The sequence below is a fragment of the Tripterygium wilfordii genome, chromosome 17 (assembly GCF_013401445.1).
Source record: "Tripterygium wilfordii isolate XIE 37 chromosome 17, ASM1340144v1, whole genome shotgun sequence".
Taxonomy (NCBI): domain Eukaryota; kingdom Viridiplantae; phylum Streptophyta; class Magnoliopsida; order Celastrales; family Celastraceae; genus Tripterygium; species Tripterygium wilfordii.
In genome coordinates this window covers 1,167,960-1,193,921 of record NC_052248.1, presented here as the reverse complement: position 1 = coordinate 1,193,921, position 25,962 = coordinate 1,167,960, and the positions used below count along the sequence as shown (strand labels likewise).

At 38.9% G+C, this 25,962-nt stretch overlaps 5 protein-coding genes across 7 annotated transcripts; 3 read left to right on the top strand and 2 right to left on the bottom strand.

The window, feature by feature from the left end:
• Window positions 1-414: 414 nt before the first annotated feature.
• LOC119983074 (xyloglucan 6-xylosyltransferase 2) lies at window positions 415-2,423 on the bottom strand. The gene is made up of 2 exons (XM_038826731.1): window positions 2,282-2,423; window positions 415-1,994 (listed from the first exon to the last, which is right to left on the bottom strand). The coding sequence occupies exons 1-2, from the start codon at window positions 2,282-2,284 to the stop codon at window positions 618-620; spliced, it is 1,380 nt and encodes a 459-aa protein (XP_038682659.1). The 5' UTR covers window positions 2,285-2,423; the 3' UTR covers window positions 415-617.
• A 75-nt stretch (window positions 2,424-2,498) lies between these two features.
• Window positions 2,499-5,160, bottom strand: LOC119983075 (alkylated DNA repair protein alkB homolog 8). The gene is made up of 4 exons (XM_038826732.1): window positions 4,891-5,160; window positions 4,700-4,731; window positions 3,680-3,886; window positions 2,499-2,942 (listed from the first exon to the last, which is right to left on the bottom strand). The coding sequence occupies exons 1-4, from the start codon at window positions 5,126-5,128 to the stop codon at window positions 2,628-2,630; spliced, it is 792 nt and encodes a 263-aa protein (XP_038682660.1). The 5' UTR covers window positions 5,129-5,160; the 3' UTR covers window positions 2,499-2,627.
• A 556-nt stretch (window positions 5,161-5,716) lies between these two features.
• On the top strand, window positions 5,717-6,912 carry LOC119982945 (stress-related protein-like). Its single transcript, XM_038826555.1, has 3 exons — window positions 5,717-5,804; window positions 5,916-6,140; window positions 6,217-6,912. Exons 1-3 carry the CDS (start codon window positions 5,769-5,771, stop codon window positions 6,664-6,666), a joined length of 711 nt encoding a protein of 236 aa, XP_038682483.1. The 5' UTR covers window positions 5,717-5,768; the 3' UTR covers window positions 6,667-6,912.
• A 3,188-nt stretch (window positions 6,913-10,100) lies between these two features.
• LOC119982466 lies at window positions 10,101-21,330 on the top strand. Of its 2 annotated transcripts, none has more exons than XM_038825852.1 (27): window positions 10,101-10,452; window positions 10,589-10,802; window positions 10,911-11,047; window positions 12,797-12,913; window positions 13,025-13,171; window positions 13,432-14,111; window positions 14,319-14,440; window positions 14,535-14,626; window positions 14,796-15,018; window positions 15,116-15,176; window positions 15,538-15,686; window positions 15,773-15,843; window positions 15,925-16,098; window positions 16,220-16,291; window positions 17,704-17,805; window positions 17,900-17,989; window positions 18,326-18,401; window positions 18,494-18,590; window positions 18,695-18,764; window positions 18,883-19,062; window positions 19,154-19,276; window positions 19,362-19,445; window positions 19,627-19,811; window positions 19,923-20,061; window positions 20,145-20,204; window positions 20,513-20,617; window positions 20,800-21,330. In XM_038825852.1, exons 1-27 carry the CDS (start codon window positions 10,363-10,365, stop codon window positions 20,911-20,913), a joined length of 3,774 nt encoding a protein of 1,257 aa, XP_038681780.1. In that variant the 5' UTR covers window positions 10,101-10,362; the 3' UTR covers window positions 20,914-21,330. The 2 variants fall into 2 exon arrangements, with proteins under 2 accessions (XP_038681780.1, XP_038681781.1); XM_038825853.1 differs by having other exon boundaries at window positions 10,102-10,452; window positions 14,799-15,018.
• A 699-nt stretch (window positions 21,331-22,029) lies between these two features.
• On the top strand, window positions 22,030-25,590 carry LOC119982104 (thiamine pyrophosphokinase 1-like). 2 transcript variants are annotated; one of them, XM_038825305.1, is made up of 6 exons: window positions 22,030-22,338; window positions 22,470-22,566; window positions 24,061-24,133; window positions 24,244-24,345; window positions 24,614-24,863; window positions 25,191-25,590. In XM_038825305.1, the coding sequence occupies exons 1-6, from the start codon at window positions 22,206-22,208 to the stop codon at window positions 25,307-25,309; spliced, it is 774 nt and encodes a 257-aa protein (XP_038681233.1). In that variant the 5' UTR covers window positions 22,030-22,205; the 3' UTR covers window positions 25,310-25,590. The 2 variants fall into 2 exon arrangements, with proteins under 2 accessions (XP_038681233.1, XP_038681234.1); XM_038825306.1 differs by having other exon boundaries at window positions 22,199-22,338; window positions 22,465-22,566.
• Window positions 25,591-25,962: the final 372 nt, after the last annotated feature.

Here is a 25,962-nt window from a genome sequence, read left to right as displayed (position 1 = left end):
AAAACTAGGAGCTGAAGTAAGTTGAGACACATGAGTTTTTAATCTCTAGTGACACCTACAACTGTAAAAATTGATGTACAGCTGATAGAATAACTTTATCTCGATAAATATCCATGACCATGGAGGGGTATATGCACGATACGTTTGCCTCAGAAGTATTGATCCAAAACTACAAAATGATTTCTCCATATAACCAGAGATTATGCAATATCTGCAATCGGTGAGTTATATTGATTCGGCCTTTATAAGTTTAACAGTTCGAATCAACAAACACACCAGCAAGGGAAATATTAATCCATTATGATTTATGAAGTACCATTTAATCCTATTGCCACAAAACTAGTAGCAACTTCACAAGGCCAAGGCTAATAAAAAAATCAATGGAGATGCACAAATAGGCGTCCGCACAAAACAACATCGAAACGAAGTGATTTGCTAAAATATATAATAAAACACTGTTCTCCTTCAGTGAGAATCACAAATTTATAACTTAGAACACTGATTACAAAGAATAAAAGAATACTATATGCAGACTTAACACGATACACACAGTAGCATAAACAACAGGGCACTTCCTAAATCAGCTTACTAGCAAAAAAGTGAGCATGAGATCCCAATTACTTAGAGGATACCTTAACAGCCTTGAATGTCGAATGAAGCAAATCATGTTTGTCTGTAACCTCAACAGGATTGCTTGTTTCATACGTTACTCTCTTTACTCCTCGACTAGCCAGCGACTTGTGAGTAAACCCATACAACTTAAGAATCTGATTATCCCCAAAGTTAAATGCTCGGTCCATCTGTCTCAGGCACCTCTCTACAGGGTAATCCCCAAATTTCCCACAGGGCTTACAACCCACAAAGTGTGTCACTAGCGGCCACCGGTGATCACCCAATCCAGGATGGTGATTCTCAATCATTTTCTCATATCCATCAACCAAAATCCCCCAATAACCATGCAAGTAATATGAATTCTCGAGATATACCTTATCACCCCACACCTCCCTCTGTGTGGCCAGTATATAAACCATAGCAGACTGATCATCAGCTTCAAAAACTGGCCTGTCCTTGAGCTCTCTAGTGAGTACCTTCCCTGCTTCTTCCCTGATTTTGCCTTTCGGCCCCATCGGTGCCCACGCATCAAGAATGTCCAGCGACCACTGGCAATTCCTCAATAAGAAGCTACCAGTATTCAATCCTAGCCAATTCTTTTGATTGTAAACCATCTCATTCCATCCGTGCATCACGAGATTGTAACCCTTGTACCTCTCCCAAGGCACCTCAAATGCCATATCTGTGAACATGGCATCACTGTCCATCCACCATAAAAACTCCACTTCCGGATGCGACAACAGAATTTTCCTTATCAACGGAAGCTTTGCCCAAAACCCGGACATTTCAGCATCAAACAGGGCAAAGTTATAAAAAATCTCGATTCCATGTAACCTACAGTAATCAATCTTGTTCTTTATAGATTTTAACAGATAATGATCGCCAACTGGGTTCTCGCAAGGCTTCGGCGAGGAGCCAGTAACCAAGAGGACCCGGGGCTTGCTCGAACCAACAAAATTGGGGAAATGAGGGTTCTTTTTTAGCCATCTCGATCTCTGTTCGTCCCAATTTGAAATTTTAGCTCCGAGATTGTAGGGTTTCTTATTCGGGTCGGGTTTCTCGTTCTCTTCTTCCTCGGCGAGGATTGTCCCGTAATTGTTACTATCATTGTCCCCGTTATCAGAAGACGACGTCGGTTGGAACTCCTCGATGGCACGGTGGTAATCGGCGCTCTTCCGGGAGTAAAAACGTTCGCGGATCTCGATGAAGTCCTGCTCGGGAGTACCGAACTTTCCGGCGCCGATGGTGCCACGCAGGACAACGAGGGTGAGGACTAGACAGAGGAGAGTGACCTTGAACTGGCGGAGTGCTCTCTGGAGCTTTCTGCGTCTCTGGGTCCCCAAACAGTTCTCTATCATTTCGATCTCTGGTCTTTTGTATGTCTGCATGCACAGACAGAGATTAGAATGGCTGGCTCGTGTGCGGGTTTTGGTTAAGGAAACTAGGAGCGGAGCCGTCCAGTGCAACATTTTTTTTTTTAAAGGGGACGGAACTCCACTAGTCGTAGCAGCCCGTAAAGCCCACACCACGCTGATAACATATAATACTGGTCATAATAACCCACCCCAGGCTAGCAACAAATAAGACTAAACAAAAACTCATGCGGGAAAAATGAAACTCTTAATCCCTCCCCGAAAATAGGTAGACCCACAAAATCAGAAAAACGCACCATCTTATCGCCCAAAAAATATATGCTCCACCAGACGTATCACCAAATACAGCTTACAAGGTAATTTATTTTTGAAGGGTGAGATCTGTGTGACATAAGATAAATTTACAAAATCAAATAACAATTCACACAAGTAACTTCTTCAAAAATTAGCCCAGTTCAAGTTCCTGAAACTTACACAAAATTGAGCCACGGTTGGGGAATATAAAGACAAATGTGGAGTTAAAAACTTCTATTCTGATAACAAACTGCTAAATGTTAATTGCTTTGATAAGCACAAATTCATGGTAGGTAATTGATGAAAACAATACAAAATGCAGTAGTCCCCAGTGTGAGGCTAAGCATGCTACTCAACCTGACAAAGCTTCCTGAATGTTATGGAGGTTCTTCTCTTCTGAATTAATTCCTGCCCTTCACATACCTGAAACCCTGGCTTCCGATTTATCTCGTGCTTCCACAGATAGCGAGCTTCTCCTGACATTAGAACTAGAGAGCCCGGAGTCAGGAAAACAGGAACTTTTTCCTTGTGGTTTTCCTTCTCTTTTCCCTGTCCATCACACTCTTCTCCCGCTCGGCTGAAATGCATCACACATGATGATTCTAGGGAGACAATGGCAATCCCGTCTTCAAAGCGCATTAGATCAGTGTGCGCACATATCCCCTGCAATGGTTGAGTAGGATCAGATAGCCGTACATGTAAACAGAGTCAGCTAAACTTTGTCTCCAGAACCCATTATCTAATGTACAATAAATGGAAGAAGCTACTAGGAATTCCAAAGAAATCATGCTAACTACCACATGGTAAAGCTGGGGATGTATAAAAGGAACAAACATGCAAACAATAGAATAAGCAAAGCATAAACAAGTGCTCGTTAAAGGCTAAAAAATTCCTGCGAACAAGCGCACAAGGGCAAGATGTACACAATCTTACCCCCACAACACAGCCTAGTCCTGAAAATAAAGTCAACACATCCACATTTTGCAGAGGCTAACAAGAACAACCATATGAATCAATGGCATCAGACAAGTTCCCATCAGACTCATTTAGATAGCAACATAACCCAGGTTTTTATGAGAAAGACTAGTAGTAGACTACTTGACACATAAAGTTCAGACTTCAAAGTACAATGAAACACCATAGCACATTTCTGTTTTTATTGATGGAATCATATTTAACAAGCCAACAATGAATACAGGGAGAACAAGTCAACAAGCAGCAGCCTGAGACGTGAAAAATAAACAAAATGATAATATTCTCCAAAAAAGGCATGGTAGCAACTTCCAGAAACAATCGCAGATGCAATTTGGGCTTAAAATCCAGATATCAATGACAATGAAGCAAGAGAGAGAGGTGTCATGACATAGAAGATGACCAACTTGGAGAGAGTCATATCGCACCTCACCTGCTTGGTATACATTTACAATTAGTTGATCAAATAGTGGTTCCCTCCACAATAAATTTGATGCCAAGACATTGGCCTCCTTGTCCCCATCAAAATTTGACAAGTCCATGGGTTGAGAAATGTGATCACCAAATAGCACCACCTCACGAATAGAACTACAAATTTCAGTTGCCCATGCAGGAAGATCCCCAAACCTCATTGCCTGCAGGAAAAAAGACAATAGGACTTAGGACCTTCTAAGCTTGCCTTAGAGTATACAATGAGCCTAGATTCATCTTCAATGAAAGGCTGCGAAAGCTAAAGCATATTCTTAAAAGATTGTCCACTACTTTCTTCAATTAATTGAAAGACTATGGAGCAACTGTTATCTTAATCTTATGCTAATTATTCCTTGTACAAGTTGCAGCTCAAAAAAGGATTGTAACGATTAGCTAATGTTCACATTAAGGATTGTACAAGTCCAATTTATAGAACTCACTCAAGCTTAGTTAAAGCTAATATTGCATGATGGGTTTAAAAGGATTGTAATTTGATCAAGATAACCAAGCATCTTTAAGCTAAATGGAGCAGCACCCAAGAACATGATATCATGAATTGTAAGAAATGTCCCTCTGAACAATGGGAAAGAAACACACATAAAGGTCCAGCCAAAAAACAGCAAAATTTTCAAAACTAGTTATCCACCTTGAACTCATTTCCCCCAGTTTACCGCCGCTATTCCTCCCCCTACCAATGTTTCCAACTTGATAAAAGCCTTTCTAAGTAAAATCCAAGATTACATTATCAAAACAAATCCCATTTCACCGACATTTTTATGGGATGCCTCCAAAGGGACCATTTCACTGACAATGATATGAATAACAAGTCAATTATATCCTGCGAAAATTCGATCAACTCCAGGAACTTTTTAAGCTAATAGCTAGGAATTCCTTACTCATGCTATGCTTGCTTATAATATAACCATAATTAAACGAGAGTTCAAGTTCAACTGGTTCATTCAAGGCTGTATATTCACCTGATTGTGAGGGGCTTCATTGAACCAGCCTTCTGCAACCACGAAAAACATTATTACAACATCGCGGCAGCGACTAACATGAACCAAATCAAAACGAACTCAACAGAATAGTCATACAACGATGGAAGCAATTTCATAATCACAATTGACATGTCGATTGATTAACGGAAACACTAAAGAATGAAACGCACCGGCTTGAATAGCGGAAAGCAATGTGGACTGTTGATGAGGAGAGAGGAAATCTCTGCACAACCACAATCCATTGACTCCCTCGATTCCCTCCCATCTAAGATTATGATCACAGACAGTTGACGGAGATTCCACGTCGCCGTAGTCTGCCGTATCTGCAACTATTTGTTGCTCGTTGTCTTCGCTTTCTGATGATGATTCACCAAACACTTCCCTGAGAGCAGTGGTTTGATCCTCCATTTCTTCCCACTTGCCAGGCTCGCAAAACTCCAAAGTCCCAAGATGATTTTGTCTTGGATATGATGATGGGCTGGACTATCCAGCTAGCTCAGTCCACTAAGCCCGTCAAAACAGTGGGCTTATGTGAACCCCTGAAGCTCTTTGGCTGGGTTGGGCCTAAGCAGAAAAAATAAGCCCAAATGGGTCCAAATAAATTATCAGATATTCAGATCAAGTATGGGCACTTTTACGCTGTTAGGGTAAACTTGCGCGGTCCAATGAGATCAGAGAGCAGAATCAACAGACAAAATGAGCACCACCTTGACCTTCGTGCCGATGAGGTGCATAGCAATCCGTGCCGAGCCCACACTGTATCGCTTCCTCATCCCCGTCTCGCCACGTACAGTAAACAAAAACTCCCATTGGTCCACATGGCAAGCTCCAACAGACCCACTAAGCTCCACGTGTCATCCACTCTACACGCTTACCCCCCATGCTTCTTATCCGCCGTCGACTTAATCTGAGCATCAGAATTAACAGAAACGTGGCAACATAAGGTCACCGTAGCCGTCGATTTCATAGTAGAGAATGTGGCCCTAGGTACGAAATCGCTATAAAGCGCAATTGGTTGCACCGTCTTCTCAGGTTCAGCAACACACAAATGGCAGAATTGGAAGCCAATCAGCGAACGGAGAGGGTAAGAGCCCGAACTTCCATCGTGCTCCGATTAGACCTTTTGACGGCTAGGCTTTCCGCTTTTTGATTTTGTTTTTGTTTTTGTGTTGCGTGATTTTGTCGAAATTTGAAGGTTGAAGACAATGAGAGGGAGCTCAAATATCTAGATTTTGTTCAAGTGGCGGCGATCTACTTCTTCGTCTGCTTTTCAACGATCTATGAATACGCCAAGGAGAACTCCGGTCCACTTAAAGCCGGCGTCCAGACCGTCGAAGGAACCGTCAAAACCGTCATCGGACCTGTCTATGAGAAGTTTCAGGACGTCCCCTTCGAGCTCCTCAAATTTGCCGATCGTAAGGTTTGTACTCCTGTCCTGCCCTAGCGTCGCTCGCTACCAGATTTAGCGACTAATTATTGATTTACGTGGCTTGAAGGTGGACGAGTCATTGAGCGAGTTGGATCGGTACGTGCCGTCACTGGTGAAGCAGGTGTCTAGCCAAGCCAGAGTCGTAGCATCGGAGGTGCAGCGCGCCGGAGTGGTGGACGCTTCGAAGATCATCACGAGGAATGTGTACACCAAGTATGAGCCAACGGCAAAAGAGCTGTACGGGAAGTACGAGCCGATGGCAGAACAGTACGCAGTGGCCTATTGGCGGTTACTGAACCGGCTTCCCCTGTTTACGCAGGTGGCTCAGATCGCGGTACCAACGGCAGCTTACTGGTCTAAGAAGTACAATCGGGCGGTTTGCTATGCTACAGAGAGAGGACACGCAGCGGCGTGTTATTTGCCGGTTATCCCAGTGGAGAGGATTGCTAAAATGTTCGGGGAGACTGAGAGTAGGCCCACTGTTTCCACCAATGGGGAATCTGCCGTGGCGCAATAAGGGGCGTTAGATTTTATCTCAGGCTTTTGTGAGATGAAATGACCGGTTGAGATTTTTTCTCGACCATCGGGGAAGTTGCTTTTTTTTAGGTTTGTTAATAACCTAATTTTGAGCAATATGTTCAAATATTCAGGGATCACGAATGGTATCAGATTATGAATTGTTTAAGAAATTCCATGAATTGCGTGATAATGATTACAATTTCCTTTTATTCGGAAGATATGTATGTTTTTTTAAGGGTTGCAACCAACAATTCATTCTATAATAACAAACATAGCACATTGTCACGTTAATAACCTACGAATTTTAAGATATTAGTTGAGGAATTACAAAGTCAAAAAATAAACATCGGATTAACTCTGGATGACATCGACATGTATCCAAATAATTTTGTCTCGGGACAAACCCGAACAGATTAAACGAAATATTTGAATGTTACTAGAATAAGGAATATTATTTAAATTTGTCACCTCACTAGTCACGAATAGGGGTGTTAATAGTCGTTACGATCAATTTTTCATTTTTTTATATGATTTTAACCGAATTGACGGTCGATTATCATCAACGTTTATTTTGATTGTCGGATGGTTTTATTAAAGAAATATATAATTTTTTAAAAAATAACCAATGAAAAAATTCAATAATCGGTCGGTTCGGTTTTCTCCTAATTTTGTAGAGCCCTAGTCACGACAAAAACCAAAAGATAAATGTTGTGAACGTCAATGGATTTGATGAAGTTTAGTTTTGGGCCCGACTTGCAGGATGAATCAAGTCACAACTCGAACTCAAACTTGGATTTTAATCTTAAAATGGCTTGGGCCAACAATTGGGCTCAAGATACGACATCTTACTAAATGGGCTATCATGGGCCTACCCCGAATACTCGAGTTCTGTTACATGACAGTGACAAAAATGAATGTGTTTTTCGCCAATTGTTTGGTTGCACTTTGGGGATAACGTTAAGGGTGGGGGTTGGTTTGAATTTGCACGGGTTTGTTGTTTTTTACGCAGTACGTGCTTCCAGTTTCTCCCTCTTATTCCTCATCTAAAATGCTTGGCCCATAATTGTCCGGCTTCTCAGCCTGTTAAATCCGCGTGTACAAGAATTCATATGACGATAGGATAAGTTAAGTCAAAACCGAACGAGTGATCAAAAGGAAATACATTAAAATTAGGTCCTCATATGTGATGCGTTGCTGCAATGCCATTTAGTTCACCAACTTGGAGCCATTGGCTCATTGCATCCTCCACTAAGTCTCATTGACTCATTTGATTGATTGGAGTAAGTTCAGTCAATGAGTTTGGTCAACCCTTTAAATCCATATTACTTTCTTCTTCTGTGTTTCCACCTAAATTGTAAAAGATCCAGCTTGAACATGCTAATGATTAATTGTAATTAAAACAATAATTAAATAAATAAATAAAACGTGCATGATTGATGCATTGTTTGCTTCTCGACCTTTCTAAGATACATACATGTAATTATAGCCTCTTTGAAAATGAATTTACTTATTATCAATCCAACCAAAACCATCACATTTCCTAATCCGCAATGTTTTGGGCTTTGTCGACCCCTGATGGGCCCCACATTAGTATATAGATATTGACTGATTTTTTTTTTTTGGGATAAGAAAAAGATATTTCATTAACCCATCAAATAGATTACAAGGCTGAATGTGATCCCTCCTAATAAGAGAACCGATTTTCGCCCGGTAACCAGTCGACCAAAAAATCCTCCCATCAACATGCTTAGTCATTCTCGCAAGGGAATGAGTTACAACTTTATCAACACAAAGAACATGACGACAATGAGTAACACTAATACTGAGCATAATAGACTTAGTTCCTCTAACAAAATACCCATTATAGTGTCAATGTAATCATCCCCTGCTAAAGCATGGACTACATTAGTAGAATCCAAATCCAAAATAAAAAAATCCCGAAAACCTATATCCATGAGATAGCGCAAGGAATAGTAGACAATAAGTCGCTTAGCTTGGTTGCGGAGTGGGCTATTGAGAACCTAATTGCTTAAGCCCTACGAATGCTTGATGGGTTTCATACTTGGTACATTACCAAAATTCACAGGTGTCAAAATATATGGGCGAACTCTCTCGTCAAGTGGGTTGCTGCCAGAGCTTTGTATAGCAACATTCCCAATCATGTGTTCCTAGAATTTCAGATTTGGTTGTATAATGATCATGATCCTTTTGATCATAATTTTGGATTCATCTTAGCCCGTTACAATCCTTTGTTTAGCGGAAAAAAAATGAGCTCTGAAAAAGTGGTACATTTGTACTAAATAATAATTAATAATTTAAAGTTGCTGTAAATGTTAAAAATGGTCTAATTGAGGCGCATATGCCGCCTTGCTGTTGCACATATGTCGTAGTCCAATAGTTCATGCATTTATGGTTCGATGTGTATTTGACATTTATCTTCTTCTTTATTCTACATAGATTAGGTATAATTTTAATTTTGATGGATAAATATTAGTTTGAAAGAACATTTGTTTATTGTTTAGGTTCGTTTTTTTTTTTTTTTTTTAATTTTCTCCGTTTCGCATGTTTTTTCATTAAATGTATTTTTTTCCCAATTTGTGTTTTCGAGTGATTTCATGTTTCTTATTGTTTTCTAAAACAAACAACCAAATGTATTTTCGAAATTGTTTTTCATTTTTATAAAATGAAAACATAAAATACATGAAAAATAAACCTACCAAACGAATCCTTAATATTCTTCATCAAGCAATGAAATCATTCACTACTACCATGTAGAGATTGTACGGATACTTTTTTTGGTTTCCCATTGATAATGCTTAATTTTATTTCAATTTCTACATCATATTGTAGGTTGACTTCCTTAAAAGCCTCAATTGACCATACATGAGCTCATTAGCTGTACTATTGTAAAGACAAGGACCAGCATAGATATTTTATTTCCCCCTTTTTTCGGATACTACACACTTTGGCATTTACCATATATTTTCCATAATCCGAAAAGATTATCATATGCCTTTTATTTTAACATAAATTAAAATTCAAAATGATATATATATATATTTTTAAAAATACAAGTAATGCACTTACACATTAACAAGCGGAAAGTACGACGAGGTGTCTATGAGACATTTCATTCAACAAACCAATCAATTCACGCACACGTTGGGTTGGGGTGATTGCTTGATAACATGTGCAATGGGAGGAAAATTTGATAGCTCACGCACTCACTCAAAAAATTTACGTGGTTTAAGAGTTCGTATACATGACTTGAAAATTTTTATTAGGCGATTGTAGCATCTTTTTATGAATGAAGTTTATATTTTATTAAAAAAAATAAATAGTGATATTCGGTTTTCCCAATTCATTTAGGCTAATCTATCTCGAATTCACGATAAGCCCCTGAATCATATGGAAATTACCTCAAAAATGCCAAAAACCTAACACAGCCGTTCGGCCGTTCCTACTTCTCACCGCCATTATAACCTCCTAAACCTTCTCTTCTCACCAAAAATTATTTAAAAAATATATAAAAATCAAACAACAAAGCCAGTATACGGAGACCTTGATAACTGGTTCACCGCAATCATTCACAACCCCTCTGTCTCTGTCTCTCTATCTTTCTTGATTCCCTCTCGAGTCTCAACGAATCCAAATCTTCGTCGTTGGATCAGAGGGGCCAAACCAACCAGGAAGAATGGTTGAAACAAGACGCAGCTCTTCGTCTAAGCGCTCTCTTGCCTCCTCTGCTAACCCCGAGCCTTCACAATCGACAAAGCGATCCAAGGTTTGACGCATGCACGATTGGTTTTTTGTTTTTTTTTATTTGAATCTGATTATGGGGTTTTTGTGGTCAAGATTTGTTTTTGTTATATGGGTTTTGTCTGTTCTGATCGAATTTTTTGTGGGGGGTTTGAATCTAGGCTGCTGAGGCATCCTCGAAGGCAAACGGTGCGGCGGCGGTTGAGTTATCGACGGATACCAGTGGTTCGCACAAACAATCTGGGTCTGGAAGTATTGAACCGGAGCTGCAATCCCCTGATCTGCAGACCGACGATGCTGCCAAGCCCGCCGATGGGGAGAAATCGCCAGATGCTGAGGTGGAAGAGGAGGTCTTGATGTCTCCGCGTTCCATAGGTTCAGCCGTAGCTCATATCTGCATGCTGTTTGTTGGTGTCTTGGGCAACAAAGATTCGTTATTTTTTTTAAAAAATTTTGATTTTTGGTTTTTTATTTTGGGAATAGATGAAGATGTAGTGAATGCTGATAAATCGAAGGCCGCTCCTAGTGCTGCGGGTAATCGGCAGAAGAAGAGGCCTGCGAAAGCTTCAAAACTGACTATGAAGGCTGCGTGGGGGAAGCTTCTTTCGCAGTGCTCGCAGGTTGGTTTTTGCTCTTCAGTAAATGTTTTTCATGGGTCTTTGTTCTTGTGATCCGATTGGTTGGCTGAGAAATTGCCCGAAATTTATGTCTAAAAGTCGTAGGATTTGTTTAGGAGTGCACGTTGACATCCATTCCAGAATATGCATGAATATAACGACTTTTGTCTTCGAAAAGCCCAAACACTGATAAGCCCAAACTATGCCATGTTAAATTTCTTTTTGTGCGGCTTCTACTTTGCTGATTGCTATTGAATAGAGAGAGCTGTACCAAATTCCTTTCTTGAGGGGCATTAATAGTTTTTGAAGTCTTTTATAATATTATCAGGGCATGATTTTATACTTGATTACAATAGTCCTGGGATGTTGAGAGTTTTATTTAGAAGCTTTTCATGTTGGCTAGTTTTCTCAGAATTTTGATGAATGGAGTTGGTATAACTACAAGCTTGCCATGTAATTTGACTCTCTATTAGCTTTTGTAGTTTTCAGTTTTTCACTAAGGGGTAATTATTTGAATCTTGTGATACTATCTTATGTTTTTATCATTGATACTCGGGGTTTCATTTGCTCAAAGTTTGTATGGAACTTCTCTTCACATGTGAATACTGGATTCAACGTTTCTTTGTTATTTGTTTCCCTTCATCTCATTTATTGTTTGCTATTCAAGTCACATGTCATTTCGAGTATTCATTTTCCATGGTTGGTTTAAGTCATCATATGAAAGAAGGGAGGGGATAAAATCTTATTTGAAATAGTGGGAGTTGGTGATCAGATTTTCAATTTCAAAGTTTCTATTGAAATAGTAACTGGAATGGGAGAGGGGAATATGCGAGCCTTGATTAGCAGTTCCGAGGAATATGTCTAATGCAACGTGAGGCGAAATGGAAACCCTTTTAAAGTGAGTCAAGGCCTCTGGTTCTTTTCATGTTGGAACAATGCTTGATATGGAGATGAAGATTGTGCTGAGGAAGTTGCTTAAAGTTGTCCGATGGAGTATGAGTGATGTTAGGTGGGGTCTATCCTGGATAATACTACTGTTTCGAGGATAGAATGAAATTCTTATGGAAGCGTCAAGCGCGACCCGCTGTTGAACAGGGCATTATAACTTGTCCTCAAGTCAACTAAGGATGATTCGGCCAGATTTTCCCCCCTTTTTTTCCAAGGGAACTGGACGGAAATATTTATTTTTGGCTTTGATGTTTGATTTTATAGTGTGCCCCATTTTGCAATGGTGTGCCTATGTTGCTACAATCAGCAATGGAATCAGATGTAGATTCTTAACAATCTGCTTGACTTTGCTTGCTTTTAACATGTCCATTCAAGCATTTGGATTAATTTCTCGTTGTTCTTTTTCTTACTTTAAAAAGTTGTTGTTGTTGTTGTTGTTTTTTTTATTTTTTTATTTTCTTCCTCTTGTGAATGAGTTAACCCCATCCTCACGTATGAGCTAATTGCACGCTAAAAGTTTATTGAATAAAAAGAGGTTATTTGAGGTTTCTGCCATTGACTTTTGTGTCTTGTATGTGGTACCCCCTTCATAATGAAAGAGACTATCTGTTGATGTCTTATTCACCTTCAATGTTTTCCCTTACTACATGAGCAGTAGAGCTTGAATATATATTTTCTAATTTGTATATTGTCTTTGTGAGACCTGTAATTCCTCCAATTGCCGTGTGTGTCATGGTGGTTTGGTAAATTTAGTCTATTACCGCCAATTGCTTCTAATGTTTTGAGGCTCTTTGCTATTTCCAGAATCCTCACCTTACTATGTGTGGTGCTGCTTTCACTGTTGGCCAAAGTCGTACTTGCAATTTGTGGCTTAATGATCCATCTGTCAGTTCTACTCTGTGTAAACTGAGGCATATAGAGGTATTGTCCTTTTCTCTTGGAATTCATATGCAGTGTTAAGATCAAGTTAGTCTTAATGGCGACTACTTTTTCTATCATCCATTTTACTTTCTTGTTAATGTTTCCTCGTAGCGTGGAGGTTCATCTGTTGCCTTATTGGAGATATCTGGGGGCAAAGGATCTGTCCAAGTAAATGGGAAAGTTTACCACAAGAGTTCAAGTATGATATTAACTGGCGGTGATGAACTGGTTTTCAGTTCTTGGGGCAAACATGCTTATGTATCCTCTTTTGAGTTCTTTGTCTTGTTTTTGGCCAGCGGCGAAGCTTTCCTCCCCCCCCCCCCCACCCCTTCCCTTGTTTTCATCCTCAAAACACTCCTCTTATGAAACATATATTAAGTAATTTAGAACAAAAATAAAATACAAAGTAAAGGGAAATGTTAATGTTGTGAATTTTCCCTGCCATTATGCATTTTCGGTGGTAATCTATTTTTTTTGACTTCTTTTAAATTTAGATAAATTCCTTGACCACCAAATAGATTTTTCAGCAGCTCACTCATGATAACATAGCTGCTACTGGCCTATCTTCGTCATTAAGCATTCTGGAAGCACAGAGTGATCCAATAAAGGAAATACATATCGAGGCAGGGGCAGGGGATCCTTCTGCTGTTGCTGGAGCGTCAATATTAGCCTCTTTGTGCCAAAAAGGCATATCCCTTCTTCCGCCACCTTCCAAGACTAGCGGTGATGTGCAGCAAAGCAGTGAGATGACTCAACTTCCATCTGGATGTGGAATATCTGATGATCGTACTCCAGACATTGATATGAAGGATAATCCGAGTACTAATGAGCCTGCCAATGCTTCTTTAAGGGAAAAAACTGGTTGTGCATCTTCTTGCATTGCCCATGAAAACCCCAATATCGATAACCTTGGATTGGATTCATGTCTGCATGCTGCCCCCAAGAAGGTTAATGGGGCAACTTATGAGTTAAGGTCTCTACTGAGGATGGTTACGGGAGCGTCATCATCTAATTATGATTTAAGAGGCGGCATTCCTAAAATACCTGATGAGCATAGGGAAATCAGGGACCTGCTGAAGGAGTTTGGCTCTCGTGCAAATTTGATTAAACGGCAAGCTCTTAAGGATAGTTTGCAACAAGGAATCCTAAATCCTGACAACATCGGTGTTTCATTTGAAAGTTTTCCATATTACCTAAGGTGCAATTTCTTCCTTATGGTTCTGTATGATAGGCAGTCTTTTTGGATGCTTGTTTTTAATTTGAATTGTCCATAATGTGTGGAGATCAATGAATGGGCTACTCCGTGCACCATCATTGTTGTAGTTTATCTTCTCTTGTAAATGATTTACATTTCCTGTAATTGCTCTGGCAGCCTCTGTTATTTTGACATTGTGCATTTTTGCAGCGACACTACGAAGAATGTTTTAATAGCTTCTACCTACATCCAGCTGAAGTGTGATAAATTTTCAAAATTAGCATCGGATCTTCCTACTGTGTCTCCCCGAATATTATTATCTGGTCCAGCAGGTAGTTATTCTGCCTTGATAATTGTATTTATTAACCTGCACTTTATTTCTCTTTTTTTTTCCTGTTCAATTAAATGCTTGGATTTTTTTTATAGGTTCTGAGATATACCAGGAGACATTGACAAAGGCACTTGCCAAACATTTTGGGGCTAGACTTCTAATTGTTGATTCCCTTCTCTTGGCTGGTGTAAGCTTCTATTATTTCTGTTTGATTTTCTTTTTTACTGTTTACCTAGCCACATTGTTCTCTGCTGAGAAGATTTGCACTTCTGTTTTGAATTGATTTATTCTTTGGAGGTCGGAATCTGTATTTTCTGTTGCTTTTGTATTTCCATTTACACACTTGCAAAATATAGCAGGGATCAGGAGCCAAAGATACTGATTTGGTGAAGGAAAGTTCAAAACCTGAGAGAGTCTCTGCATTTGCAAAACGAGCTTCACATGTTTCTACACTGCAGCTTAAAAAACCAACATCTAGCGTTGAGGCTGATATTACGGGTGGCTCAATGATAAATTCTCAGACACTGCCAAAGCAAGAGACGTCAACTGCTTCATCCAAAAACTATACATTTAAGACGGGCAAGTTATTTCTTTCCTCAATAGTTGGTTTTTCACTATGTATATACTGCAGGTTGATACTTTGAGGCGGCTCTGAATTCAGTATCCATGTGTACAGGTGACAGAGTGAAGTTTGTCGGCAGCTGTCATACAGTTTCTTCCATACAACCCCCTTTGAGGTATGGTTACTATCATAAATCTAATTTTGTTTAGTTTTATTGCATGATGTTGTTATTTGCCAAAGAGCTTGTTTGGGCATTTATATTTTGGTTCAACTTAGTAAACTATAAATGCTCTACTGATACTGGCACCCAGGATCTTTTTGTGCAACACTCTCTTAAGTTCTACGTACTTGGCTATAGATATTTGGTGGTTTTTAGGACCATTTATTTTTCCCCTTGTACTCATTCATTACTTGGAATGAGAAGGAACTTATTACTATTATATTTAGATCGTCAAATTTATCTGTGGTTTTTATCTTTATTATGAGTTTGATTGTTTTTGACACTGATTACTAAATTTCTTCCCTGTCTTGAGAAGGGGACCGACAGTTGGTTTTCGAGGCAAAGTATTCCTTGCTTTTGAAGACAATAGTTCCTCAAAAATTGGGGTTAGATTTGATAAATCAATCCCCGAAGGAAATGACCTTGGGGGTCTTTGTGAAGAAGATCACGGTTTCTTCTGTTCTGGTAATTACTCCACCCCTTTCTCATTTTGCTTTGAAAACCATGTTGGCATTTTCCTCCTGCTAACCTTTATTTTATTTATTGTATAGCTAATTCAATTCGATTAGATAGTTCAGCGGGGGATGATGTTGACAAATTTGCTATTAATGAACTTTTTGAGGTACTGGCCATTTTGCAAGTATTATTGTTGTCTTCATATCGTTTTTATGTATAGATCTTCATTCATGATTCTCTTTTGTAGGTTGCTTCGAATGAAAGTAAAAGTGGTTCCTTAATACTGTTTATGAAAGACATCGAGAAGTCTATGGTGGGAAATCAGGATGCATATGTGTCCTTCAAGAGTAAGTTTGACAATTTACCAGGGAATGTTGTTGTAATTGGTTCCCATACCCAGGCGGACAGCCGTAAAGAGAAGGTAAGCAGTTGATGATATTGGTCTGTGACTTGTCTATTTGTGTCCTTAATAGTGGATATTGTTTTAGAACTTAAGAATATTATGGTCATCTGTTTGATATTGTGCTTTCCCCTGCATCCAGTCTCATCCTGGAGGTCTTTTATTTACAAAATTTGGAGGCAACCACACAGCTTTACTTGATCTCGCTTTCCCGGTAAGTTGAGAGTTACAACTCGTAGCCCTCCCCCGCCCTTCTTTCTTTTGCTCATGGGAGATTGGGGGAAGCTTTTCACTTTTGCTCTGCCTCGCCTTATGGTTTGTCTGCCTTCTTATAATCATTTTATTAGTTTTACTGTTTGATATGATCTGCATTTTGCATTCTGCTTTTATCTCAAAGTTGGATCCTTTTCCGTGTTTATATGTGCAAGCTTAGAGTTCATGTGGGTTATGTTAAGTGACCCAATTTAGTCCTTACATCATTATATCTGCAGTCATTGGGTAACTATGTGCCGGTGAAAAATCCTTACGTCATTAATATCTGCACTCATTGGGTAACCATGAGCTAGTGAAAAATGCTTTGAGATATTACTCTCTTTTGTTTGGAAACTTATGTGGTTCGCAACATTGTTTTGATTGATGTTAAAACCTTTGCAACTTACTTAGAATGGAGAGCATGTTGAGTGGATTGTTGTCTGTAGAAACATTTGGTGTGGTTGCATCTACACACTTAGGTTTGGAATCAATTGTCATGTTTAGTAAGAACTGATTGCCCACGTCGTGGGACGACCTTCATAGATCATTGTGAAGCTTGGTAGTTCCACAATAATGCTGTAATGATCTTCTTTACAAACTGTATTTTTGTACTGAACTCTGCAGTTATTGGGAGCTGTACCTGTAACTGATGCATTTAATTTATTTTCACTCCTTCATATTACAATTGATGTAGCTTGTGAAAGTTCCTTGGTGTGCATCAGGGAAAGCCAGTTTCTTTTTTGCCTTTTTGAACAATCAATCAGGTTTATGGTGCATATTATAGGATGCATGAGACGTATTTATTGTGTGGCATGATCTACAATGTAAAGCAGCTTAGTAAAATAAGAAATTGTCCAAACTGCAGCTGCACTGATCTTTTGCCCCTGATCTGTTTCTTGGCAAACATCCAAATCTCTAGCCAAGAAATGTTTCAGATCACAAACATGGAAAATGGAAGTAAATGAAATCACTTTAATTGACACACTTGAGGCAAAACCAAACCTTTTGAATAGTATGAACAACGTATATTTGTCCAAATTGTTTTACTAGCCACTAAAACCATCCACCACCTAGTCAATTGAACAAAATTTCTCGCGTAGAACAAAAAGTGTCTGCTTTCTCTTTCCTCTGCTATTTTGCTCCCATTAGTACTCAGCTTCCTCTTATATGCCTTTTTGTATTGCCCTCCTTTAATTTTTAGCTCTCTCTCATCTTCCATGTCACATGTATTTGCTCTCTTTATATCTTAAATACCACATGTGGACTTTTACATGGTTTAGGTGGTTTCTGATGGTTGTTTTGCATATAGGAAGATTGGATATATGATATATCTCTTTTGATATTCGTTTGATGGAGCCTTTGCTTGTCATACAGGATAGCTTTGGTAGGCTGCACGAGCGGGGAAAAGAAATGCCCAAAACGATGAAGCAACTTTCTCGACTTTTCCCTAACAAAGTGACAATACAGCTGCCCCAGGTATTTGGCCTGCATACGGTTCCCCCCCCCCCCCCCCCCAAAAAAAAAAAGATTTTCTGACTTTTAACGCACTCTGATTTTGAGACCCTGGCAGGATGAAGCTTTACTTTTGGACTGGAAGCAGCAGTTGGAGCGTGATATTGAAACTTTAAAAGCACAGGCCAACATTGTTAGCTTTCGCACGGTCAGCAATATTTTCTTTGAATAATTTATTTTTTGCCTTTTTTTAGTAGACTTTTTTCTTCAAGCTTGTGGTGCCTTCTGTCTTGAATGTTCCTTAAAGTTGCGATTATGAAGAGCCCCCGGTGAATCAGCTGATTCACGCACAGGCATCTCAATTCATTTGGACTCTTTTTTTGTGTGTTCTTGCGCGCGCGCCAAGGGGGGATATTTATTTTTATTCTATGGTCGTATGTTTCCCATTGTTGAGGTTGTTGTGCATGAGTTTGAGGGAATGAGGGTGTAAGCCATTGTATCTTTGTAGCATTGGGTATTGACATTATGCTTGATGCTTTTTCAGGTTCTCGGTCGGATTGGCCTGGACTGCCCTGATCTTGAAACTCTTTGCATCAAAGATCAGGCTCTTACAACTGAAAGTCAGTACATTTGAAGTCGAGATATCCTTTTCTTTTACGTTGTGTTGTAGAGATAGTCCCTTAACTGATTTTTTTTTTCATTTGTTAAATAGATGTGGAGAAAATAGTAGGCTGGGCTTTAAGTCACCACTTGATGCATTGTTCAGAAGGTTTAGTCAGAGATGCTAAGCTTGCGATATCTACTGAGAGGTTGCTAATTATTTATGATTATTGTTAATTCTTGAATTTCAAGTTGCAAACAGAGCTGGTGTATATATGTCATCTTGTCTTGGCTCTGATGATTTATCTTGCAGTATAAGGTATGGGTTGAGCATTTTACTAGGCATTCAAAATGAAAGCAAGAGCTTGAAGAAATCACTCAAGGTAAAACCGATTGCTCTGGCCAGTGTTTGTTTCTGGAATGGATGCATATACCCATGTCATTTCAAACATTGATATGTATTGCTTGGGAGATAGTTCTTAACATTATCAATGATTTCAGGATGTGGTAACGGAGAATGAATTTGAGAAGAAAATTCTCGCGGATGTTATTCCTCCAAATGACATCGGGGTCACGTTTGATGACATAGGAGCCCTAGAAATGGTCAAGGATACCTTGAAGGAGCTGGTGATGCTTCCTCTGCAGAGGCCTGAATTGTTTTTGAAAGGACAGCTGACTAAGGTTTCCTTACATACACATATATAAGTTTCCTTTTCAGGAATTTTCGTCCATCTATGTCTATGATAGTAAGTTGTATGTGAATGGTCTGCAGCCTTGCAAGGGAATTTTACTGTTTGGTCCTCCTGGCACTGGAAAAACAATGCTTGCCAAGGCTGTTGCGACTGAGGCGGGTGCAAATTTTATCAACATTTCAATGTCAAGCATCACTTCAAAGGTATAAATATATGCTTGTGGACACCTTTACCCATACTGTTTGTCATTTTGAATTTAAATTTATATCACTTTCATCTTTCTTGCAGTGGTTTGGTGAAGGCGAGAAATATGTTAAAGCCGTGTTCTCTTTAGCTAGTAAAATTGCTCCTAGTGTTGTTTTTGTTGACGAGGTTAGATAAATGCTTCTCCACCTTTTTATACTTTATTGGCAAAGTCTCAGCCCCCTATCTTGTCATGTGTTTTTCTCAGTGGATGTAGTAGTTCCTCATAATGCTCCAGATTATGTCTTTCTTTCTTTTTGTGTGTTTGGTCAATTGAAATTATGATAATTTTTATTTGATGTTGCTACAGGTTGATAGCATGTTGGGTAGGCGTGAAAATCCAGGAGAACATGAAGCTATGCGCAAAATGAAGAATGAATTTATGGTAAATTGGGATGGTCTACGTACAAAGGATAAAGAGCGGGTATTGGTTCTTGCTGCCACCAATAGGCCTTTTGATCTTGACGAGGCTGTTATAAGAAGGTTACCCCGGAGGTAAGCAACTAATAGGCTTCTTTTCTTCTCCACATCCCCCCTCTCCTTTCCCCTTATCATATGGTTGATGAGCATTTTCACTGGCTTTCTTTTTATGAATTGTTTGTGCAGGTTGATGGTTAATTTGCCTGATGCCTCCAACAGAGAGAAAATTCTCAAAGTTATCTTAGCCAAAGAAGAATTTTCAGCAGATGTGGATTTAGAGGCTATTGCAAATATGACTGATGGGTATTCTGGAAGTGACCTTAAGGTTTCATCTCTTCGTTTTGTAGAGTTTTTTCCCCCCCGTTTTATTTGAGTTGTGTTTTCCTCTAATAGAGCTTCTGTTTGCAGAATCTGTGTGTCACTGCAGCTCATTTTCCCATACGTGAAATACTGGAGAGAGAAAAGAAGGTTAGTTTGATAAATGTATACAAATTTTAATTTTCATTTAAGCCGCTTTCCTGCCACCTAGTGCAAAAGTCAAGGAAGAAGAAATGATGTATAGCGATTATATATCACAGCATCAGATGAATTGACATTTTGCTATCAAGTTCTAAGGTTACCCCAATGAGAGTGCAACTGGAATCCCTGGAAGATTAAAACCTTCTGCTTTTGCATATATGTTACCTTCTTGTTTGTTTTATGCATCCACAGTTGTTTTCCTTGTATACTTCGTCTTGGAGGACTTGTTTGGCATTTACGTTCTTTACAAATTTCAGGAGAAAGCCCTTGCGTTGGCTGAAAATAGACCACTACCCGGACTTCATAACAGCACCGATGTACGCCCTCTGAAGATGGATGATTTTAAGTCTGCGCATGAACAAGTACGACCCTATTACTTGCTCAGTTGGCATATCTAATCTTCTTATGTCGCTTTTGCTTTTTAGTTCATTGCTGTACTCTCTTTCTTTTATGCTCCTTCTGCCTGAAGCAAAAAAGTTGATGGCTATTGACTTATGAATCTTCTCGCTCCAAGGTCGTACTAATTAATGAAATATAAATGCAGGTATGTGCGAGCGTTTCTTCGGAGTCTACGAATATGAATGAGCTCCTCCAGTGGAATGATCTATATGGAGAAGGTGGGTCCAGGAAAAAGATGTCTCTCAGCTACTTCATGTAGAGAAAGTATCTTTGTGTACAGGGATCCTTGTTAAACTGTTACCGATGTTTGCTCACCCCTCTCTTCCTCTCTAGCTGGCAGGCAGAGTTGGGAACCATTAATTATGGAAATTCCATCACAGGTACCGAGCTCGGTGTATCATATTATAGGTTTCGAGTCATTTACCATTTTAGAAGCTTTTACAATATTTCATTAAGCTGGTTTTGCTCGACGGAATCCGTCTTGTCTTTAATCTTTCTAGTTTTTCATTTCTTCTCTTTCCTTTATTTTTTTTTTAATTATCTTGTGTAGCCTGTACATTATCATTTTGATAAATTGAATAAGCATTCCCCCTCCCTTCTCCCCTTCTGTTAACTGCATAACTGGGAGCATCTATAACTAAATATATGAATATACATATATAATGTATGGTTGTTAGTCTGTCTTGTATTAAGAAAGTTGAAATTGCTTTCTCTGCAAGGCAAGTTCAATGTTCTGACCTTTTCTCCTCTCTGGGTTTTCATGAAGTTTTGTAGTCTGTTTCATTTTTTTTTCTCTCTTTAATGAAATCTATGCATCTGAACCCAAGGCAAGGCAAAGAGCGATTACCAGAAGCTTTTTTTTTTTTTTGGGGTTTGGGCTTTGGGGGCCTCTACTCCTGCCTGGCCCGTTTGCCTTTTTGTTTGCTTGGATAACGACAAGCCCGTAATTAAGGCCCAATGTCCTCTATGAAATGTTTGTCTTTAACCAAATATAGAATAATTTAAAGAAGAAAAGATCATAAACCAAAATTCTCCTGACACTTTACCACCCAACCACCCCAACTACTTCGGAGATAAATGAATCTTTTTTTTGTTTGTTGAGGCACTGTTTGTTTCATTCAGAAATGCTCTTATACGATGACTAAAAAAAATATAGATTCGCATTTTAAATCGAGATATAGATTCGCATTTTAAATCAGCATTAAGAGAATGACGTAAAAATATAGATTCGCATTTTAAATCGGCATAAGAGAATTTGAATTTATGTTGTTTCATATATATTTCTACAAACAAATGAATCCTTATCATATATATTTTAATTGCAATTTACAAAATTATAAGACTGAGTGGTTCAAAGTCTTGGGTTTGGGCAACTTCCATCCCTTTCCACAATAATAATAAAAAAAAAGAGCGGTTGACGTCCTGACACCGGCATTCGGTGCGAAAAGTCGCCGTTTGACCCAACCCCGCGCTGACTTTGTAGGTCGTCTCCTCCTCCACGGCTCCACTAATTTAGTTGGTACAGGTGCTGAACTACGGCGGACGTTAGCCATGGAAGTCATGACCCATTCTTCGACCTTCCTGCTCCCTCAAATTCCCGCCGATCAGCGCCCCTCTTTGACTTACGCACTTATCGTGCTTAACCAACGGATCCCGAGATTCACTCTTCTGCTTTGGAAGCACGGTATGTTGTCCTGCACCTCTCTTTCTACTCGATGATGTTGTTGGTCTGATCACGATTGATTACTGAAGACGGATTTTGTGTGGTTTGTTTGTTTAACTAAGGATTGTTATGTGTGTTTCTCTCTAGAACAGCACAAGTACGTCTCTGTGCCGATGGAGGCGCCAATCGCGTGTACGATGAAATTCCACAGTTGCTGCCCGATGAAGATGCTGACGAAGTTCGAAAAAGGTTCGTGTATGAAAAATGTGCTGTTACCTGAATGTATATGTATTTATGTGCATTCCTTGGAAAACTCTATTTTTTTTTGTCTGGTGGGCATGTTGTCAGGGGGAATTCTCGGTTACAAAAAATAATCTAAAGCATTTCTAGGGAGAGTCATAGATGAAGAGTCTGCTCAAATACGATTAATTATCTGGGTTTTAGTGTCTATCTCAGGATAAACCATTTATGATACTTTGGAGTCTGAAGAGGGAGAGCAACATGTCTGTTGATTGGTTGTTCTTTTTCTTTTTTTTTTTTTTTCTTTTTTTTTTTTTTTTTTTTCCTTCTTCTTCTTCCTTTTAACAGTGTTGCTTTCTTGTTTAGGATGGTGAAGTAAATTAAACAATTAATTAACATCAAAAGAAAATCTCTTGATAGCTTGGAATTTAAGAAGAGCTGAGGATTCCTTGCTACAAATGAATCCACCAAGAATTTCGGACTTATGCTAACTTTGATTCCTTAGGAATTTTTTATTACTTTCGAGGTGGCAGAAATCATTCACATTTGTAAAAGCAATAATAACTGTTTTCACGGAAACTTTGACACGGTTCATGGGTTTAATAAACCCTTTCTTGTTTCCATAAACATAGATTCTGCCAATGCCAAACATGTGACATCATAGGATGCCTGATGGCATCCTACCACCGCTTTGAGTTCATTGTTTGAATGAGAACCAAAATGCTGCACATGATTCTTGCTATATTTTTGGTTCTATTACTGTTTCCATGCATAACTTGGACTAGGAATTGAAATTATATGCTTCTAGCATGACCATCACCAAATGGAATATATGCCCCTGTAGTGGTCAGAATTGTCATAGATTCTGCACATGCCAACATGTCGCATCATGGGATGCCCGATAGCTTCCTACCACAGCTTTATGTTCGTTGTTTTAATGTCACTGCAGATTGTGAAATGACAACCAAAATTCTACAGATGATTTTTGCTAGATGCTTGTTCTATTACTGTTTCAGTGCATAACATGGACCATGAATTGAAATCATATGCTCTAAAGTGCCTATGACTGAATGGAAATTTTGTTCTTGTAATGCTAGAATATTATTTCCAATCAAAAAAATTTCAATCGAAATGCTAGAATATTCATGTGAGCTCTGCTAAATTAAGGTGCTGTTAAGTATGAATCTAAGTGGCACTGGCAATTAATACTTGTTTATTGTAAACCTGACAATATGGTATGTAAGTATGTAACTATGTGCATGTCATGATTACACTAAATATTCATATCTCAGGATCAGAACTTATGAGGCCACTTCAGAGCCTCCAGCTATCAGTGTAGACCGAAATTTGAGAGCTTCAATTTTTTTTGATGTTTTTGGGTATTATCATGTTTTATGTAACGGCAGGGATTCATATCTCTTGGTTTTCTCCGTTACATTTGATGTTGATGATTTTCATCTTAAGAAGATAAATTTGGAACACTAAATCTAATATATGTGCCAGGTACATGCCAGATGTAATTAAAGGAGACATGGATTCAGTCCGAACAGAAGTACTGGATTTTTATGCTGGCCTGGTGAGCTAGATGTTTCCTTTCTGCCAAAGCATTTTTCGGATCAGTATCTTTCATTTAACATTATCATGTTGCGCATCTCATGATTGTCGTTGCTTGAGTATTCGATGTAGGGAACCAGGATTGTCGATGAATCTCATGATCAGGATACCACAGACTTACATAAATGTGTAGCATTTATTCGTGATTGCACTCCAGACCTGGAGAAGGCCAACGTAAGTTGCATATAATTGTCCTATAAGCTTTCTGTATTTGTGCATTATTGGTTATCTTTTCCATATCCTTGAGTTTCAGTCTGTTCTTCTAGGTATTTGAATTATAGCAATTATCATCCAGTTCGTAAAACATTAGCCTATTCCTTAGTTTTTATTGGAACTTGTTCTAGTTCCTCGTCTTTGCTATGCTAGATGTAATATGTTTTTGTATGCATGTATTTTCTGGAATTGTGACGGGTTATGTTTTGTCGTCTTCATTTTGTGGCAGCTTTGCATTCTTGTTGCTGGTGCGCTAGGTGGACGGTTTGACCATGAGGCTGGCAACATAAACATTTTATATCGTTTTTCAACTTTACGAATTATCCTTATATCTGACGATTGTCTCATCCAACTTCTTCTGAGGACTCACCATCATGAGATATGTATTCAATCTTCTGTTGAGGGGCCACATTGTGGGCTCATTCCCATTGGAATTCCATCTGGGAGCACTTCAACAACAGGGCTCCAGTGGGATCTACGTAAGTACATTTACACACTATTCTGGTAGTCATATTATTGCTTAGCTGGTTACAAGCACAGCTTGCATCTTGACCTATGTGAGTGTACTTAAGAGCAACACTTCATGTTGGTGCAAATCCCTACTGATGATAACTTCACGCATTGATAGAATGCATTAGTTACTTGACTTGTTGGGGCAAGGGGATGGTGCTTTAAGCCTGGTATTATAATGATGATCTTGACAGTGCATTTATTCGTTAAATTTTGTTTCTTCGTAGATTTTGCTTTAAACTCTTTTTTTTAACGAGCAGCTAACCCGCTCTGAACTTGTATTTTGTTGATTCCAGATAACACAGAGATGAGCTTTGGTGGGTTGATAAGTACATCTAACATAGTCAAGGGGGAGAAAGTGACCGTTCGTTCTGATTCTGATCTTCTCTGGACAATATCCATTAAAAAGTCTTAACAGACTTTGATCTTGTGCACATGTACAAGATTTGCAGGTTTCACAGCTTCCCCAATATTGATGATCACGTCCAAAAGAAGTGGAGTTAATCGGCATTGCATTGGAGTTCATGTCCATAGATCATAGTCTGTTATTTTTAGGCTTTTTACTATTATGGGAAGAAGGAATGTCATTGTTTTCGACATTGACATTTTTCTTTTGGGTTGTAACTTGTAAGATCACATTCTGTAATGTGTAAATCCTATTCAAAGTGTTTTTTTGATTTGGCACTCTTGGAACAATTTATTAGGCATATAAGACCTGGTTTCAATTATTTAGATATATAGCATCATGATGCTGTTTAGAACAACGGTTATGGTTTGTCTTTAGCGAAGCCGCTATTCAAAACAACGGCATAATTTTTTTTTTATATTTCTTACACTAGTGTCGCTATTCACATCAGATGCAATATAAATAAAATATTTTTTTAATGATGTCGCTGTTCCAAACAGCGGCATCACTTGACAAACAGCAGCATTACTTGAAATGGACTCTATCCATACTTGGCAAGTCCGGTTTCACCTCTTGTACTTCCTTACTTGGTTCACCCCGAGAGAGATGAAGTCCATCATACTGGAGGTGGCATTGTGGTAGGGTTAGTTTCTTCAGATGGC